Source organism: Hyaena hyaena, unplaced genomic scaffold (assembly GCF_003009895.1).
Source record: "Hyaena hyaena isolate Hyena2069 unplaced genomic scaffold, ASM300989v1 scaffold_212, whole genome shotgun sequence".
NCBI classification, from domain to species: domain Eukaryota; kingdom Metazoa; phylum Chordata; class Mammalia; order Carnivora; family Hyaenidae; genus Hyaena; species Hyaena hyaena.
The window spans coordinates 1891042-1908542 of NW_024080845.1; the positions used below are offsets into that span (position 1 = coordinate 1891042).

The 17501-nt window shown below is 37.7% G+C and overlaps 1 protein-coding gene across 14 annotated transcripts in view; it reads right to left on the reverse strand.

Annotated features, from left to right (window-relative positions):
• The window catches only part of CFAP20DC (CFAP20 domain containing), a 233385-nt gene that overhangs the window by 95115 nt on the left and 120769 nt on the right, over window positions 1–17501 (reverse strand). For 12 of the 14 annotated variants that reach the window (XR_005530284.1, XR_005530285.1, XM_039242488.1 and 9 more), the window contains one exon: window positions 13748–13912. Coding sequence is in view for 12 of the 14 variants with exons in the window: in XM_039242488.1 (XP_039098419.1) it covers window positions 13748–13912 (165 nt within the window). In the remaining 2 variants the exon portion in view is untranslated. The remainder of the gene's footprint in view (window positions 1–13747; window positions 13913–17501) is intronic. The other 2 variants (XM_039242489.1, XM_039242481.1) reach the window with 1 other exon arrangement.

Genomic DNA, 17501 nt, shown 5'->3' on the forward strand with positions numbered 1-17501 from the left:
TGGGGCTCCTTGTGGCTATAGCTAGCCTCCTCTGACTAAAAGAGAAGGTGAGAGAATGATGGTCTTTAAGTCAAAAAGCTGCCTGCAACCTAGAAAGCCTTCTGCTCTGCCCACTTGCAAGACAGAACCAACTTGAATATTATGACGTGAGCTCTAAGTAAGTCCACCTTTGTCCAATAGTCCTGGATATACAAGAGCTACTGGCCACTTTCCGTCTAACTTATTCCTTGAAAAAAATTCCTATGGTTAGCTAGGTGGTCTCTTTACCCTCTACTGTAGGGCTATAATTTTACATGTGCTGGAGTTAAAAACTTCTCCCCTGCAAAAGCATGAAAAAAGGCACAAAAGTTAGTGAAAGCATGCCATGCTTGGGAGGCTCCAAGCGTTAATTCAGATCTAAGTGGAAGCAACACGTGTGGGTAAATGGTTGTTTTCTGGGTCTGGTTTTGTATCTGCAACAGATGAAGCTAAAGGGTCGGGCAAGGGTCAGACGGCTGACATGGTCTGAAAGAATGTTTGCTGGACGGAAGACTAAGATCTTCTGGCTGGCAAATTGGTGAGCAGCTGTAGCGTCTCAGTATTCTTCAAATTCCTGAGGCCCTGTGTGGTAGAAGAGAGATTCCGTTTGTCCAAAGGTCAGAAACAGAACTAATGAGAACAATTTACTTCAAGGTTTTAGTCCATCACAAGGAGCATAATTAAGCAGGTCTGGTCACGGCAGTGGGGAATTTTCTGTCATTTTGAAGGTGTCCAAGCACAAGTGTGGGAAGCTATTCTGAGGCAGGTTCAGATACCAGATGACTTCCTACTTTCTATTTCTTTTCGAGGCCTCTCTTCTGAGCTCCACTCCTTATCCCCAGTGGCCTCCTTGCCCAATTCCTCTTCCACATCTCCAAGAAGCTTCCAACAGGAAACTTGGTCTGGTGGACGGCACTGCAAGCCATTGAGTTTGAAGAGTTAGGACCCGGATATCATTCTTGGCTCCTCCCTCTACCCTCTCCACAGCCAGTCCATGTCTATTTGTCTCTACTGCTTCTGCCAGCACTGCGAATCCGGGCGGTCATCGTCCCTCTTCTGACGACTGCGAAGCCTCTCAAGGGACCTACCACGTCCACTGTGGCTCCCTGTGCCGTGCCTTCTCCAAAGTGCAGCCAGAGTGGTCTTCTAATGGAGAGATTCCTTTTCCTCACTGAAAACTTTTCAGTGGCTTCCCTGCTGCTCTTAGGATTACGAAGAAAAGCCCTTAACAGTAGCTGCAAAAACCTACATGCTCTTGCTTCAGTTCATACCTTTCACTCTCATTCTCTGCTCTCTCAACAGACTGGCCTCCTGAGCTCTTCCTGCCTACCAGAGCATTTGTGCACGCTGCTCCCCGTGGCCGGAAGGTTCTTCCAGTACAGGTACTCCCATAACCTTCCCCTCACGTAACTTGTTAAAGTTGCACTTTGACATGTGCTTGTGGGATTCTCTGATGTGTGCTTCAGTAGCCTACTTTGACACTCTAGAATTGCTAGTCAGGTGCTTGACATGGAGTTATAGATTCTTGCCAAGCAAAATGAATGAATCATTAAATGTAATGAATCAAAGGGATGTTGGATTAAATGACTAAATATTCTTTTTTGAAAAATTTTTTAAATTTATTTTTGAGAGGGAGTGTGGGAGTGGGGGAAGGCAGAGAGAGAGGGACCGAGGGTCCAAAGCGGGCTCTGGAATGACAGCAGCAAGCCTGATGTGGGGCTCAAACCCACAAACCATGAGATTATGACCTGAGCCAAAGTTGGACGCTCAACCGACTAAGCCACCCAGGCACCCCGATGACTAAATATTCTTAACTTTGGTTAGAATTTCATTTTTCCTTTTAAGAAAATTTGCGCATTGACGAGGAAGACTGGATAGGACTGGACAACTGCCAGGATATGGGGGATAAGAAGGATCAACAATGACCACGACATTGATAATTAAGCGAGTTGGTATGGCTTTTAACAGCAGTAGTGAGTAGTGCTGTGGCACCTCAATCAGATGCCTACTCAGGTTCCATGTGAAATTTTCTAGTGTTAGCAAATAGATTATTGGTTGTGTGGACATCTGTATTTTTTAAAGTCATTATAAAAATCCATTTGAAGTTAGCAAAACCCTATTAGTCTCTTAGGACCAGTAACAGAAAGAAATGACACTCAAATACCAGGCCAATTGGAAAAATTTATTATAGAATCTGTCATCATTTGTACCTTTTGTGACCAAGTAGAACAAATCCTGGACTATAGATTTTGTTCTGAAATGTGGAATTTCCCCAGAAATAGCCACTCAGGATCCTAAAGGTCATGGGACATGGCTCGGGCCTACATGGAAAATTTCAGTATCAGAATAGGAGCATTTTTTTTTTTTTGAACCTCCAGTCATGGGAACCATTAGGAATGGGCATGTATATATATATTTTTTTGCATATGTTTCTGTTCAAATATCTTATGAGGTGATTTCCTTAATGTTTTTCTTACTCTTCATGTATATATGAATTGTATATTATTATTATTTTTAAAAAATTTTAATGTTTTTTAAAATTTATTTCTGAGAGAGAGAGAGAGAGAGAGAGCGTGAGCAGGGGAGGGTCAGAGGGAGAGAGGGAGACACAGAATCTGAAACAGGCTCCAGGCTCTGAGCTACCTGTCAGCACAGAGCCCGATGTGGGGCTCGAACCCACAAACCGTGAGATCAAGACCTGAGCTGAAGTCAGACGCATAACTGACTGAGCCACCCAGGCACCTCTTGAATCATATATATTATTAATTTAAGCTCCTTTGACTAGAAAGACCATTTATTTGGTACTGTATGTATCCCCACTTGTGACAATGGATAAATCTCACCACAACTGTAAATAGTATTCAAGATTAAAAGGAAGATTTTTTTAGGGGAGAGAGAATTTAAAAGATCATACTGACAGAGTTCCAGCTATAATTCAACAAAACGTACACATTAACTAGTTCATAGCTATTTTAAGAATTAAAATTCCTAAATACCTTGAAGTTTTTAGGGGAAAATCTTGTTTAGCAGCAGATAACCAGTGACCATTAAAGGTATACCTAAACCTCATGTAATATAATCCTCTAAATCACAGAAAATTAGATACGACCCTCATCTATAGAGTTTCTTTAAAGAGTAACATATCACTATGTTTTAAGTTTCAGTCTATTTTTTAAAAATTTACAAATGCTAGTGTACTTTTTTCACAAACCAACATATAGCAATACTCTACCATTAGGTTATCTCTTTAGGTAATAGACTCAACTTTTTGGTACAATTAACATACATATATTCTTAAAGCTTGTTTCATTTTAGTAATCTTATTTATAATCATTGTCATAATTATCTCTATAAATATGTATCATGCTATTTATCTACTGTAAGAGAGTCCTAATTAAAACCTACAAGGGAAAGTAATTTAGACTTCTGGTTTCTAAAATAAAAAGTAAAAGAGACAAAGTTTCTATAATGAGGAAAATCTTAGTAAAAGAACACTATAAGCAGAAACTCATGCCTTTTGAATTCTAAAGGGAGCTCTTTTAAGAGCTGATATCAATATGCACGATATAAGGTTAAAAATCACGATTAGATTAAAGTCATGCTCTAGGCGTTTCATTTTCTTCAGTTTGCGGAAAATGAACTTGGTGTAGGTCAGAGATGTTACCATTAATTATTTTGCTATTTTATGAGGGGGATATGCCTTTGTAGTTAGAATATAAAACCTGAGGGTCTACTCTCTAATTGTCTCTTAGAAAAATAAACATTCATTTTTGTCTCAAGATACAATGTTCTAATTATAATAGTCATTTAAGTTTGCAGGGTTTTCAAAGCTTAACCAGAAAAACCTGCTGAATTTTCAACTGTAATCATTGAAGGGTCATGCTCAAGACTTATATCTATTATCTAGCAATCAAATCAGAATCAAACTTGCTAGCAGAATCCAGACCTTGAATTGGATTAATTTTTATTTTATTATATGTGTACTGTTATTTTTTTTTTTTTAATTTTTTTTTAAGGTTTTTATTTATTTCTAGAGAGAGAGAGAGACAGCATGAGCAGGGGAGGGTCAGAGAGAGAGGGAGTCACAGACTGAAACAGGCTCCAGGCTCCGAGCTGGCAGTCAGCACAGAGCCCGATGCGGGGCTCGAACCCACGAACCGCGAGATCATGACCTAAGCGAAAGTCGGACGCTTAACCGACTAAGCCACCCAGGAGCCCCTATATGTGTACTGTTATAAAGAACGTCAAAAATAGAAAAAGGGTTGAGCTAGTGGAGCAATATTATTTTAGACAAGGTACTTCACCTTTCCAAGCCTCACTTTCTTTCATTAGGATTGAGATAATGACAGTGCTTAAGTTACGGTGTTTTTGTTAGATCGTATGAAACAATGCATGTAACATGCCAAACACTGCTGAGTAGGGACTAAATCCTTGTAAACATGTTATTAATACCTTACATCTTGACTAGCATTTGACACTTTACAAAGTCCATTCAGAATCATTTATTCCTTCAATCATCTATCCTTTCAAGTAATGATTGGGCATCTGTCCTGGCCAACCACTCTAGGCACAGAGTAAGACAGCGAGTAAGATGCACACATACCTCCTTCAAGGAGCTCATAGTCTCATGGGTGAGACAGGTATTAGAGCAAGTCATTCATAAATAACTACATGATAACCAGTGTGATAAGAGGTATGCAGGAGAAGCTCAGAAGGTTATTAAGTATATTTAACAGAGGGCTGTATCTAGTATTGGGGTCAGGGGAGAGACATTCAACTTGGAATCTAAAACATGATGGATATGATGATACGTACATGACCTCTGTACAGTTTTCAATCACTTGAGATATTACTCCATCTCCATAGATGAAAAAATGGAGGCTCATGATGTTCAGCTATCTGTCCACACAGAGCAGGGTCTCAGAATTCCAGTGTCCAAGGCTTTTACCACACCCGATGCTGCCCTCAGTGGGCCAAGAGGGCGCTTCAGGGGATTCTTCCCAAGTCTTCTATTTATTTTCTGTGCAGTTTTGTGAAGATATCTGATGTAACAGTTATTTTGCTATCTGAAAAGTGGGTCTGTTAATGGCTATATAGATAAGTACCAGAACTTAATGGATATGATAGTTAATGTATATGATGAAGACAAATGGGGTTTATGAGGAATCGAGTATAGAATATAATACTGTAATATCCTTTTTCAGAGGGAAGAAAGTGGGGTGCAGGGAGGACAAACGGAAACAGAAGCGGCTTCAATGCCAGGCAGGTAACACACATGTGAATGGCAGGCACTTGCAGACTGTGAAGTGGGGGAAGTGTGGCTAATTTGAGGGTGCACATCCTATGTAGAAAATTTTAATTCAAAACTCTTTTAGACCAGTTGGGAGGACTGGCAGTCTGTAAACTCCGGAAGCATGATGAAAAGACAGGTAAGTAGGTGAGTGACTAAAGCAGGGAAGACCTTAGGTGATAAAAATCACTCTTCAACTTTTGCAAATAATTAAAACCAGTATTTAGCCGTATCTCGTTAATAAAAAGTCTAAGACATTTTTGAAAGGCAATAAAACATTAAAAACTAAAATTAGAATAGCTCTTTCTCCACTAAACTCGCGTACGACCTTAGACAATGTCATCTGTGTGTAAAGTTAAGCTATGACAACAAGATAAAAAGTAATAAAGCACAAGATATTAGTTTCCTTCACAAACTCTTAATTTATTAAAAAGCCATCAATAACCTAGTTTTTGGTCTCTACTATTAATGAGTAAAGGAACCTTTTCAGGGAAAACAGTTTTCTTATCTCAATAAAACTTTCCATTTTTTTTTTAAATGTTTTTTATTTATTTCTAGGAGAGAGAGAGAGAGAGGCAGCGTGAGCAGGGGAGGGTCAGAGAGAGAGGGAGACACAGACTCTGAAACAGGCTCCAGGCTCTGAGCTGGCAGTCAGCACAGAGCCCAATGTGGGGCTCGAACCCACGAACCGTGAGATTATGACCTAAGCGAAAGTCGGACGCTTAACCGACTAAGCCACCTAGGCTCCCCTAAAACTTTCCATTTTGAATAGTAGAGGTTATACATAACATAGGCCTTGGTAGATGATTTGCATCATTTGGTTTTGTAACTAGGACAGTTTCCTATAACATGAGAGAAGGCTCCCCAGAAGAAAATCCTTAAAACGAGTAGTGAGAAATTGCTTAATGGGAGTGAGTAATTAAGGATGCATCTCTGAAATAGACTGCCTGGTCACTCACTAATTACTTTATCTCTGTGAGCCTCAGTTTCCTTATCTACAAAATGGTGATTCTGATGGTTTCTACATACAAAGGTGTATGAGAGGATTAAACGGGATAAATGATGTGTGATGGCTAATTTTATGTATTAATTTGACTGGCCACAAGGATGCCCAGATTAAATACGACCCTAAATGTGACTGTGAGGGCATGTCTGGATGAAATTAACATTTGAATCGGTAAATTCCGCCTCAAGCCCCAAGGTAGGTTGGCATCTTCACCCAATTCATGGAAGGGCTGAATAAAACAAAAAAGTGGAGGAAGGGGGAATCTGATCTTTCTGCCTGACTCCTTAAGAAGTCTGTAGCTGCCCTCAGACTGGCACTTTCACTGTCAGGTCTCCAGGTTCTCAGGCATTTGGATTTGGACAGGAACTACATCATTGGTTCTTCTGGGTCTCCCGCTTGATGACCATAGATCCTGAAACTTCTCAGTCTCCAAAACTGCGTGACCCAATTCCTTACGATAGGTCTCTCTCTCTCTCCCTCTTCATACATATATATACTAGAACCAAATGGTGGAAGTTATCTATCAAGGCCTATATTATATGTAAGTTGTATATATGTGTGTGTGCTGTTTCTCTGGAGAAACCTGGCTAACAAACCATGTAAGCAATATAGCGAAAACTCAGTAAACATTAGTGATGATGATGATGATGATTTGCTGCTTAATATACTCACCTGCTCAAATTATATGGCTAGCATCACTCTCTTGATCACTTGATTAACAAGTATCTACTGAGTTCCTGTAAATGTTAAAGATTGAGCTAGGTGCTAGGGATACAACAATAAATAGGACCCCTGCAGTTTTGAAGCTCACATTCCACTTGGGGAGACAGCAATAAGCCAACAATTAAGTAAACAAGAAGACACCAGGTAAGGATAAGTGCTGTGATGGCAATGAAAGCAGAGTGATGTTACAGAGAGGCTGTCTTGGGGGTTACCGGAGGCCCTTGTGATTATGGCCCCATGTTCACCACTATGTGAGCTATGTGTAAACATGTATGTGAGCATAATTCGTACTAAGGCAGTATAGGTTAAAATACATATTTTGCTATTATATCATAAATAAAGAATTTAACATTTAACTATATACTTAAAAGATTTTATTTTGTCACTAATTTTGGATTTCCTTCCCAATATACATTTTAAATGAAAATACTGACATTAAATAAATAAATATATTTTAGGGGCGCCTGGGTGGCTCAGTCGGTTGAGTGTCCGACTTTGGCTCAGGTCATGATCTCACGGTTCTTAGGTTTGAGCCCCGTGTCGGGCTCTGTGCTGACAGCTCAGAGCCTGGAGCCTGCTTTGGATTCTGTGTCTCCCTATCTCTCTGTCCCTCGCCTGCTTGCGCTGTGCTTCTCTCTGTCTCAAAAATAAATAAACATAAAAAAAAAGAAATATATTTTAATTTTATAGCAATTCTCTGGGTTTTTCAAAAGACAGAAAAGTATAGAGAAGAAACTAAAAATGCCTCATAATTGCTCTAACATAATCTATTGACATCACAAATAATGAATTTAGAAGGTTAAAATTCTCTAATAGAGGAAGACATCAGAAGTAAAAGTCTTATCTTCCTGCCCCTTGCCTCTCTACTAGTCCCTGTTCCTAAAGGTTATTATAAATTTTCTTGTGTTTCCTTAAAAAATTGTATGCATATACCAGCATCCCTAGGTAGCTATCCTATTTATTTAAGTCAGTAGGCTCATACAGAAATAGTATCCTGTGTTTCCATGTTTCACTGACACAGCTTTGAGACCTTTACAGATCATCAACACAAGTAGATCAGGTCATCTGTATAGCGGTATCCATAGTATCTTAGTGTCTGGGTGTTTAATCAACTCCCTACTATGCACAGGTTCATATTATAACCCATGCTATAATAGACATCTAAAGGAGAAATGTAAAGGTTGGAACAAGTCATTCCCACAAAAGTAGCACAATTATCAAATGGATTAGATGTATTTTTCACATTTAATATTGCATTAATATTTATATATCAGTTTCTTCAATATTTGGTAGATATATCACAGAAAAATTAAAATTCACTCTATATATGATTTGTGACATCTCTGCTGTAGCAAATTTCACAGATACTGATCAATACCCAGACTAAATTCCTTTCATGCTTAGAAAATTTTTAATGAAGGAATATGACCAGTGATGCCTTATTTTTGCTAAAGATGGGGAAAGAGGATATATAATTCAAATGCAAGAGGCAGTTGAGTTTACTTTAATTTATTATCAGACATTGGACCCAGAAATTGTGGAATCTCTTTAAACCAATAATCTTAAGGCAAGTTTTTATTGAAAGTGCGAGTTTAAAAAAGTTTTTTTTTTTTTCCTGGAGTCAGGATCAAAATCCTTTTTCTTTTAGGTTCTACTTTACAGTGGATTTTGTTACTTGATTTGAATTTTGCTTTCATAATGTGAAACCCGAAGAAGAAATTCTAAAAAGGATCTCACCAGGGCCAACTACAGTTAAAGGATTATTTCAGAGTTGTGCTAAATGCATTATCTTATCTATTTGCAATACTGCTAGGAGATAGAGATGCCAGTCTCTTCTTATTTAAAAAGGAGTAGAAGCCCACTAAGACTTCTGCTGTGGAAAGGAGAGCACTTAGGAAAACTGCCTTCTAATTTTTAAGCAAATTACGAGTTTTGATTTGTGCTTAGCGGACCATTGCATCTGGTCATTAAGAAGCTGGATGCTCAACTTCAATAACCAGATGGATACTCTGGTTCAATTAAACTGGGGTCCCATTAATGAAATAAGATCATTAGAGACCCCACAATTCTCTGCAGACTAACAGTCATTAGCTAATGTGTACTAGGAATTGACAGAGTGAACAGAGAACATTGGGTTTTGGGAAACACAATTATCTTATTAATTTCATTAGTGCTCTTGATCACGCTACGTGACATTCAACAAAACGCACTAAGTTTTAAGGTTCCCTCTTTTGCTCAAGTGAACATAGTAGAAAGCATCCATAGGAAGCAACTACTTCTTTCTGTGGCAGCTTCACTGGGCTCTCAGTGTGTGCATTTATAATAAGATACACAATTGGCATGAGTACTGTGCAGTCAATTATAGGAGCACACAGTCATTTTCTCACGCAATTCCAAATCTCATCATGGGGAATCCATTTTTCAGACAGAAACAAAAACAAGTAGTTGAAATGAAGAAATATCTCCTGGCTTTTCCAAGATTAGAAAGTCTGCCGTTGGGCATTATTCATTAGCTGCACCTTTCAAATAAAATATTTTATATAGAGAAAAATAATAATTATTATATTCACTCATAGTAAGTTTTAAAGTCCACAAATGACAAAATTAGCAACTGAAAAGTATTTGTAGAAAGAGAACCACAAAGTTCAATGTACAGTAACCTCTTCCCATCCCCGGGGATACGTTTCAAGACCCCCAATGGATGCTTGAAACTATGAATAGTACCAAACCACATATATACTGTTTTTTCCTGTACATACACACCTCTGATAAACTTTAATTTATAAATCAGGCACAGTAAGGGATTAATAGCAACAAGTGATAATAAAATAGAACAATGATAACAACATGGTCTAACAGAACTCATGTGAATGTGTTTTCTCTCAAAATATCTTATGGTGCTGTACTCAACCACTCTTACGATGATGTGACATGATAAAATATCTACATGATGAGATGAAGTGAGATTAATGATGTAGGTGTGTGACCTAGCATTAGGCTACTACTGACTCTCTGAGGATACATCAGAAGGATGTGAACCACAGGTGACTTAAGGTAACTGAAACTTCAGATAAAAGGGGACTACTGTATTTTCATGTAATCTTAGTTGCCTTGCACGTGCAATGGGATTTACTTTAAGAGGAACAATCATAACCCTTATGGTTATAAAGGAATAGAAACTGGGATTCACAGGGCAGGAGAAGTTTGCTATTAGATGATGATTATTAATTTTCTGTATAAATGACTCAAGTTGACTATTATTATGAACTGAGAGCTCATGCATGGAATTTACAAAATATATACTAATATCCTCTTCTACAAGCTGGGATCAAGTATGGCCTATGAAAAAGTTTCTGTTTAATTATAATATTGAGTTAATGATGCAATTAATATTTATTCAAATTCCTTTTTAATCTCAGGCATTACACATGTCCTTGAACTTTAAATTAAAAAAAAAAGACACTAAAAAAATCTGGATGTAGACTTGCATTTTCATTTAAAGACACAATTAATTCTTAAAACATTAAGCTAGAGAGATAAAATAAGAAAGAATTCACAATTGCTCTTAGAGTTATCTGATAGGCTTTACAGCTTAGTCATTACTGTTACTGAAAGCATTCACAGCCTATTAGATACAGAAAGAGTGTTTGGTTACCAAAAAAACACTCTTGCTCATTTCATTCTGTGTTGAATCTTCGATTAAGATTGATTTGTGACCTGAGGTGTTTACAGTGGCTGTCTGGTTAGCGAGATCTTTTTCAACCGTTTCTATATTTTCTAAAGGTTCTTTAATGAATATGGGTTATATGTATTCTCTGTCTATCCCTCTCTCTAAAGATAGATAGTGTCTATAAAAAATATATAATTTCTTACTACTTGTGCCCTGCGCTACCAAAATGCTTTGCCTAATGTTGGCAATTATGGAAGCAGGTGACAGGGACATGGGGGTTTATTAGTCTTCACTCCACTTTTCTGGAAGTTTGGAAATTTCGTAATAAAGGGTTTAGGAATATAATGTCTATTTACACATAGTCCCCTGCCAGGGTTTAAACTAAAAAAATTACAAAATAGGTCCCAAATCTCTAGGAATATACAATTTAGGACATGTAATGCTGATGAGGACCGACATATAGAAAATATACCAAGAATAAATGAAAACAGGATAAACAGAGAGAGTGCAACAGTCCATTTCTGTAACTCATTCATTTCATCAGGCTAGCTCCTTTCCCTGGCTTCTGCTTTGACCTCTCTCAAACTCTGACCCTGTTCTCTTCCCCATCTGTTACCTGGGAATCAACAAGTCCTGTCTGTGTCTTCCCTGCAGCATCACTCAGGGTCATCACTTATCATGCAGCCACTGACACTATATGCTCAGATGGCTGTAAAGACATCTGAGTTGTAATTCTTAATCTCTGGTCTTACCTGACCTAGAGATTCATCTTGAATCTTGATGTCAAATTCATCTTCCTAAAAAAGGCATTACTGTGTCTCTACTTGAGGAAAGCAGGAGGCACACTCTTCACGTGTTCTTCTCATCCAGCCATTCTGCCTACTGAGACCATTCCTCTTACTTATTAATCCCTCAGAAAACTCAGCCATGCATTTTGCTGTCTCCTTGTCTTTGTTGAGTATTCTGCACCATCTTACACTTCCATAAATCTTACATTTACTTATAATAAACAGTTATGCAAGTATTTATTGAATACTTCCAAGACCTACTTCTTTCTCCATAAGTACCTTACTATGACCATCATTTCACTTTCCTCGGGATTATTTCCACGTGAGTGTCAGCTGAGCCACAGGACCTTTGTTTGGGTAAGTGATCCAGTGGTTCTCAACTCAGGCTGCATATCAGAATCACTGAAAGCATTTAAAAAATATCCATCCAAGGCCAATTAAATCAGAATCTCTGGAGATGAAGCTTAGACATTAGGAAAAAATAGTATTTTACATAAGTTATTTTTAAAATGTCCCAGATGATTCTAACAAACAGAAAGTTGAGAGCTACTCAGCTAAAGAATACTAGGTTTCTTTGTTTTTTAAAAAAGTTTTTAATGCTTTTTGTTTTTTTAAATTAGTTTTGAGAGAGAGCGAGCAAGCATGAGCAGGGGAGGGCAGAGAAAGAGGGAGACACAGAACTGAAAGGCTCCAGGCTTTGAGCTGTCAACACAGAGCCCAATGCGGGGCTCAAATCCACAAACCATGAGACTGGTGACCTTAGCTGAAGTTGGATGCTTAACTGACTGAGCCACCTAGAATATTAGGTTTCTTGATTTGTATATACTGTTTGTTCATTTGGTAAGTAGCTATGGGTGTTTACTACAGAGTTGAAAAACTGGCAGCCATGGCATGGTTTGTTAGGCTCACTGAGTCTTCTCAAAATATTTCAGATTTTAGACAATATTTTGAATTTGGAAGACTTCTAAACATGGAGACACTCAGCTTCTCTTGAAAAAAAAAAAAAAAAAAAGGAAGCTCTCATGAGACTGTGCCTGAATTCTTGTAAGACAACACTTGGCTAGAATGGAACTGCAGTCTCTCTTCCACCTGGAAAATGAGCTCGTTTGCTGCAGTCCTTACCACTCCCTATTGCTTCCTCACAGGGGCTGAGTGTTAACTACCATTTTTTCTATCATTTGCATAGTTGTCAATGTTACTGTTTTAACAGTAGGGAACAATTTCTTTGAAGCATTACCTCACTTCTCTTCCCTGACAACCCCTTCTACTCCCAACAAGACTCACTGTTGAGTAGAAAATATTTCTATGTGTCAAATATCCTGGCATCCAGCCCACTTTATTCATTTATATTATCTGACTGGCCTTCACAGTAATTTGGGTTTGCAGCCCCTGGCTTCCAAACACAATGGCAAACACTGTGTTGGATGCTACAGACATAGAAGAATGAGGCACAGTGTCCTTTCTCGAGGAAGTTACACTTTATTGGGAACTATAGACATATTAAAAAGTATTGCCAAAAAAAAAAAAAGGGAAAAAATTCACGGAAAGAGAACAGTGCTTGTTAGAATCAGGAAAGACTGCTCAGAAGAGGTAGCATTTGAGTTGTATCTAAAAAGATGAATCGGGAGCTTTTCCAGGCAGAAACCAAAGACGCCGTTTTAGGCCAAGAAACGGTAATCTCCAAATACGACTGTGTACAAGCCCACCCAAAGTGGTCAGAAGGTCACACACAGGGTGTGAGAGATGAAACTCTGGAGTAGGCTGGGCTAGGGGAGGTTGGCTTTGTGTGAGTTCCCAAGGGGTTTTTCATTTTGTTTTCTAAAATAGTGTGAAAGGGTATTAAAGGTCTTTAATCGAAGGGCGACAGGATCACATTTCTATTTCTATAATCAGAAAGATAATTCTGACAGCAACGTGGAGATTAACTGGTAGGCTAGGGTGAGCCACAGTGGGGACCTACTCAATGAGAGTAGCGATAGGATAGAGCAGGAGACAGTTTAGGAGGGACAATTGGCTGGGCTTGGAAGCTTGCAGGGAAAGGAGAGGAGTAAGCAATTTGGTATGTAAAATCTGAGAAAGTATTTTAGTTGCTAAAGAGAAATTTACAATGATTTATCACAGACATGGGTCGATGTTGGAGTGATTTAATATTTAAGTTCAAGCGATAAAGCATCATTGCCATGCTGTTTTTTCCTTTTATTTTTTGGTCTTATAAATAAAAATGCTTATAATTTAGGTGCCTGAGTGCATACCTGATTCTGCTGATTTCAGGGGATGACCTCCAAATTTTATTTCAGTTTGGCGGAGCTTAGTCATGTTTAGCAGCTGCGTGACTTGTGGAACATCCGTCGTCAGCTGGCAGCTTCGTGGAATGATGTCTGTAGGTTCATCTGTTGGAAAGGGAACCCCACATCCAGCTGAAAACAGAGGCAAACATTCGTTTCCCAAATGTAAGTCATTTTTGCCAAACGGACATACCTTACAAATGAAACCAATTAAAGTAAAACATTTTTAGAGTGTAACTCTGAACGAGTTACATGACCTTACAGCCTTGGCTTTCTCATTTGTAAATGAGTGTTGTAATTGCACTGCTTACTTTCTAGGACTCTATAAAACATTAAATGAGATACGGCGTATAACGTAAACAGCTGGCTCAGAGACTTGTTCAATAAATGAGAGCCATCACTGGATATATTTTACACTTACATTTCAATACTAGAAATGTGACTCAAGAAAAGATCTAGTTAGGGGTGCTCTGAATCAGATTTCTGGGAGTACCCTGGCTCATTTATACAAGATTAGTACATGCAATGATGTAATTGAATAAGCATCTAGAGCCTCTATATGAATAAAGTCATTTTTTACCTTTTTTATATTGAAATAATTTTAGGTCTATAGAAAAGTTACAAAAATAGTACAGAATTCCTAATACCCTTTATCCAGCTTCCCCAAATGTTAACATCTTACCTTTGAATATTTTCAAAGAAAGAACAGTTTATTAAATTAAAATATTTTTTTATTGTAATCTGTATTTCTAATGAGATTTGATATTATTCATACATACTTATGTGGATATGCAAATTTTCAGCTTAGTAAATCTGTTCATGTTCTTATCCCATTTAGGTATGAGAATACTATTGTCTTATTTATTTGTATGTACGACCTCTTTTATGGCAGAGATATTAAGCTTCGTCATATGGTAGCAAGCAGGAATTAAACTGGTATTAGCTCCAAAAAGCAATCTTACTTTATGTATAAAAGGCCTTAAAAAAGTACATGCCATTTTTCTCAGTAATTTCACTTTACAAATCTTTTCTAAAGATGTTCTAAAAGAACATCAGAAACTCAGATGAAGATCTCTGTAAATAGGTGTTTATAATTTCTGAAAAATAAACACCTGTATTACCAGTAAAGAACCACAAGAAATCCTATTTGTGAAGATAGCTTAATGATATGGGAAAGACTTGTGATAGGAAGTTAAATGAAAATAATATATATAAAACTCTAACTTACTGTAGAAAATCAATAAATAAAATGTGTGAACGGCAAAAAGGCTAAAATGAAATATACCAAAGTGTAAAATAACTTTTGATGGTTTAGCTTAAGTGTAGGTTTTATTTTCTTCTGCATGAAAATGTCGATAGGTGTTTAGTTTTTATAAGTAAAATTTCTAATTTTAGAATCCAGTGGAAAAAATTTGTGCGTGTATATGTGAATGTGAGTAGTAAGGAAAATTCAACCAATCATCCCTTGAAAAACATCCTATGTAAGTATAAACTCTAATCACGTTTATAAAGGCAAATGATGTTAGGTTTATGTGCACCCGAGCCATGGCAGTCTCCTAATTAGATCCCAATGTTCTAATCTTTAAAAGGAAATGAATCATTTAACTAAAAACTTAAATACTCATCAACAATGTATTGGTTTCTAAGTGTCCTAATGTTCCAGTCATTAAAAATGCAGTAGATTTACAAATCTTAGTTTTCAGGTGTTCTTTGTTGGTCCATTTCTTATTTGTCATCAACATTTAGAAAATCAATATAAAGTAGTTGAGTAAATAAACTCTCGAGATAGAAAACATTTGGAAAAATAAGTAAACGAACTCCAGATACATATCTGACATATCAATTCAAACTCCTCTGAGGTAGAAAAAGATAGTTTCCACATCAATGCCAATATTGATAAACTAAGATTTTATATTAAAAGAAGCAGAGAAGGTTAAAAGGCCCTGAAATAAAATGCTGCACTGTCAATCATATAAAGACAAGTCATAGAAACTTCAGCTTTTAGGGATTGTGTGGATGGTACAGGGTACAATGCCACACAAAGTTTGAAATGTATCCAAAACAAAATCTGAGTTTCTAACTAATGAGAAAAAACCAGCTAACGCCTAGGGATCAAAAATCCAAGGCAGAGACTGTTACAAAACTCCAATCTGAATTTTACAGGAGTGTGGTTGACATGCAAATCAGATTTTACAGTAAAAGGCTGTGTCATCTTTCCTTTCTATGGATCTACTCTCCCTTTGCACCCACAACTGTCTCACTACTTATTAGACTGTTCATTGAGGGAAACTGTGGGCAGTATAAAACCTGAAATAAAAGGAGAAATCAAAGAAAAACTATTGGTTTATTACTTTAAAATGAAGACTAATTACTAAGCCCATTTAGCAACTACTAACTCTCCCACTTTGTGGAGGAATACATGGATAGGACCTTTAGTCTCATTTTTGTGAGACCAAACTATGAAAGAGCTTCACAACCTGGTAGTTGGATGTTCTGATAGACCAGAGGGGAAGTTAACTCGGCTCCCCACCACCCGTCTCACCAATAAATAGCCCTTCCTCATGTCCAATTACTAGGTCACTTTATTTTATTTTTTAGCATTCATGGCTTAATTAAAAAAATAAGAAATCTAAAAACAGCATTGATCCTACATAAAAACTAAATACTGCTAAACTGTGAGTACACAGAGGGCATGGCCTGCCTTCATTTATTGATTTACTCATTTCATCATTCAGCAAATACTTATTGAGCTTCTACTATGTGTCAGGTGCTTATCTATAGTGGCTGGGAATCTAGTCAGAGTGACTCTGTCCCTGGTCTTCTTGGAAACTCATACCTAGTAGAGAATATGAAACAAATTATAAATAATTATTTAATTATATTTTGTTAAATGCTCTGAAAGAAAAGTTTAAGATGTTGAAAGAGGTAATGGGAGTCAGAGAAAGTCTTTTCTGATAAAGAGCCATTTAAGCTGAGTCATATAAGATAAACAGAACGTGCAGATGAAGTAGATGGAGCGATCATTCAGGTGGAGGGAACACAGCATTTGAAGACTCAGAAGGCAGAAGGACTCTAGCGCATTCTAGGAACTGAAAGAAAGACAATTCTACCAAAGGATTCTTAGTATGGGAGAGAGAACGGTGAGAGAATACGGTGATGTAATTAGCACAGCATCTGGCTCAAAGGGGATGCTCAGTAAATGGTCATGGTCATGGATGAAAGCCCCTTAAAACAGCTGACCTAGATTACAAGCAGCTGCCAAGTCCTCCATTTTTCGTCTTTGGTTGTTCTTTGCTCAGCTATATCCTAAGAAGTACGCCATGCACATATTCTTTGGATACCCTATCTTCCTCTCCAGATGGCAAATAACAAATCATGCTAGTAATCAGACACTAAGGGACCAGGGACTACCTGCATTGTTCTTACAAACAAGCTGCGTCTTCTGTAACAGGCTGTGTATGGAAACACGCAGACTGCTTGATTAATGTTGGACAATGACATAGTCAAATTTTATAGTACTTTTGCTAACAAATCTGAAAGAACATAATGTTGGCTGGAGGGGTCAGCTCAAAATGGCAAAATGGTGCATGAAGGAGAAGGCTATAAGAAAACTGACAGATCTGCTCATGCAGCATTGAAACACAACCGGATGGTGGGATTTTTTGCTATCTTTGCTCCCAGTAGGAGTCAGAATGTTTGAGTGACTCTGTAACCCTGTTCG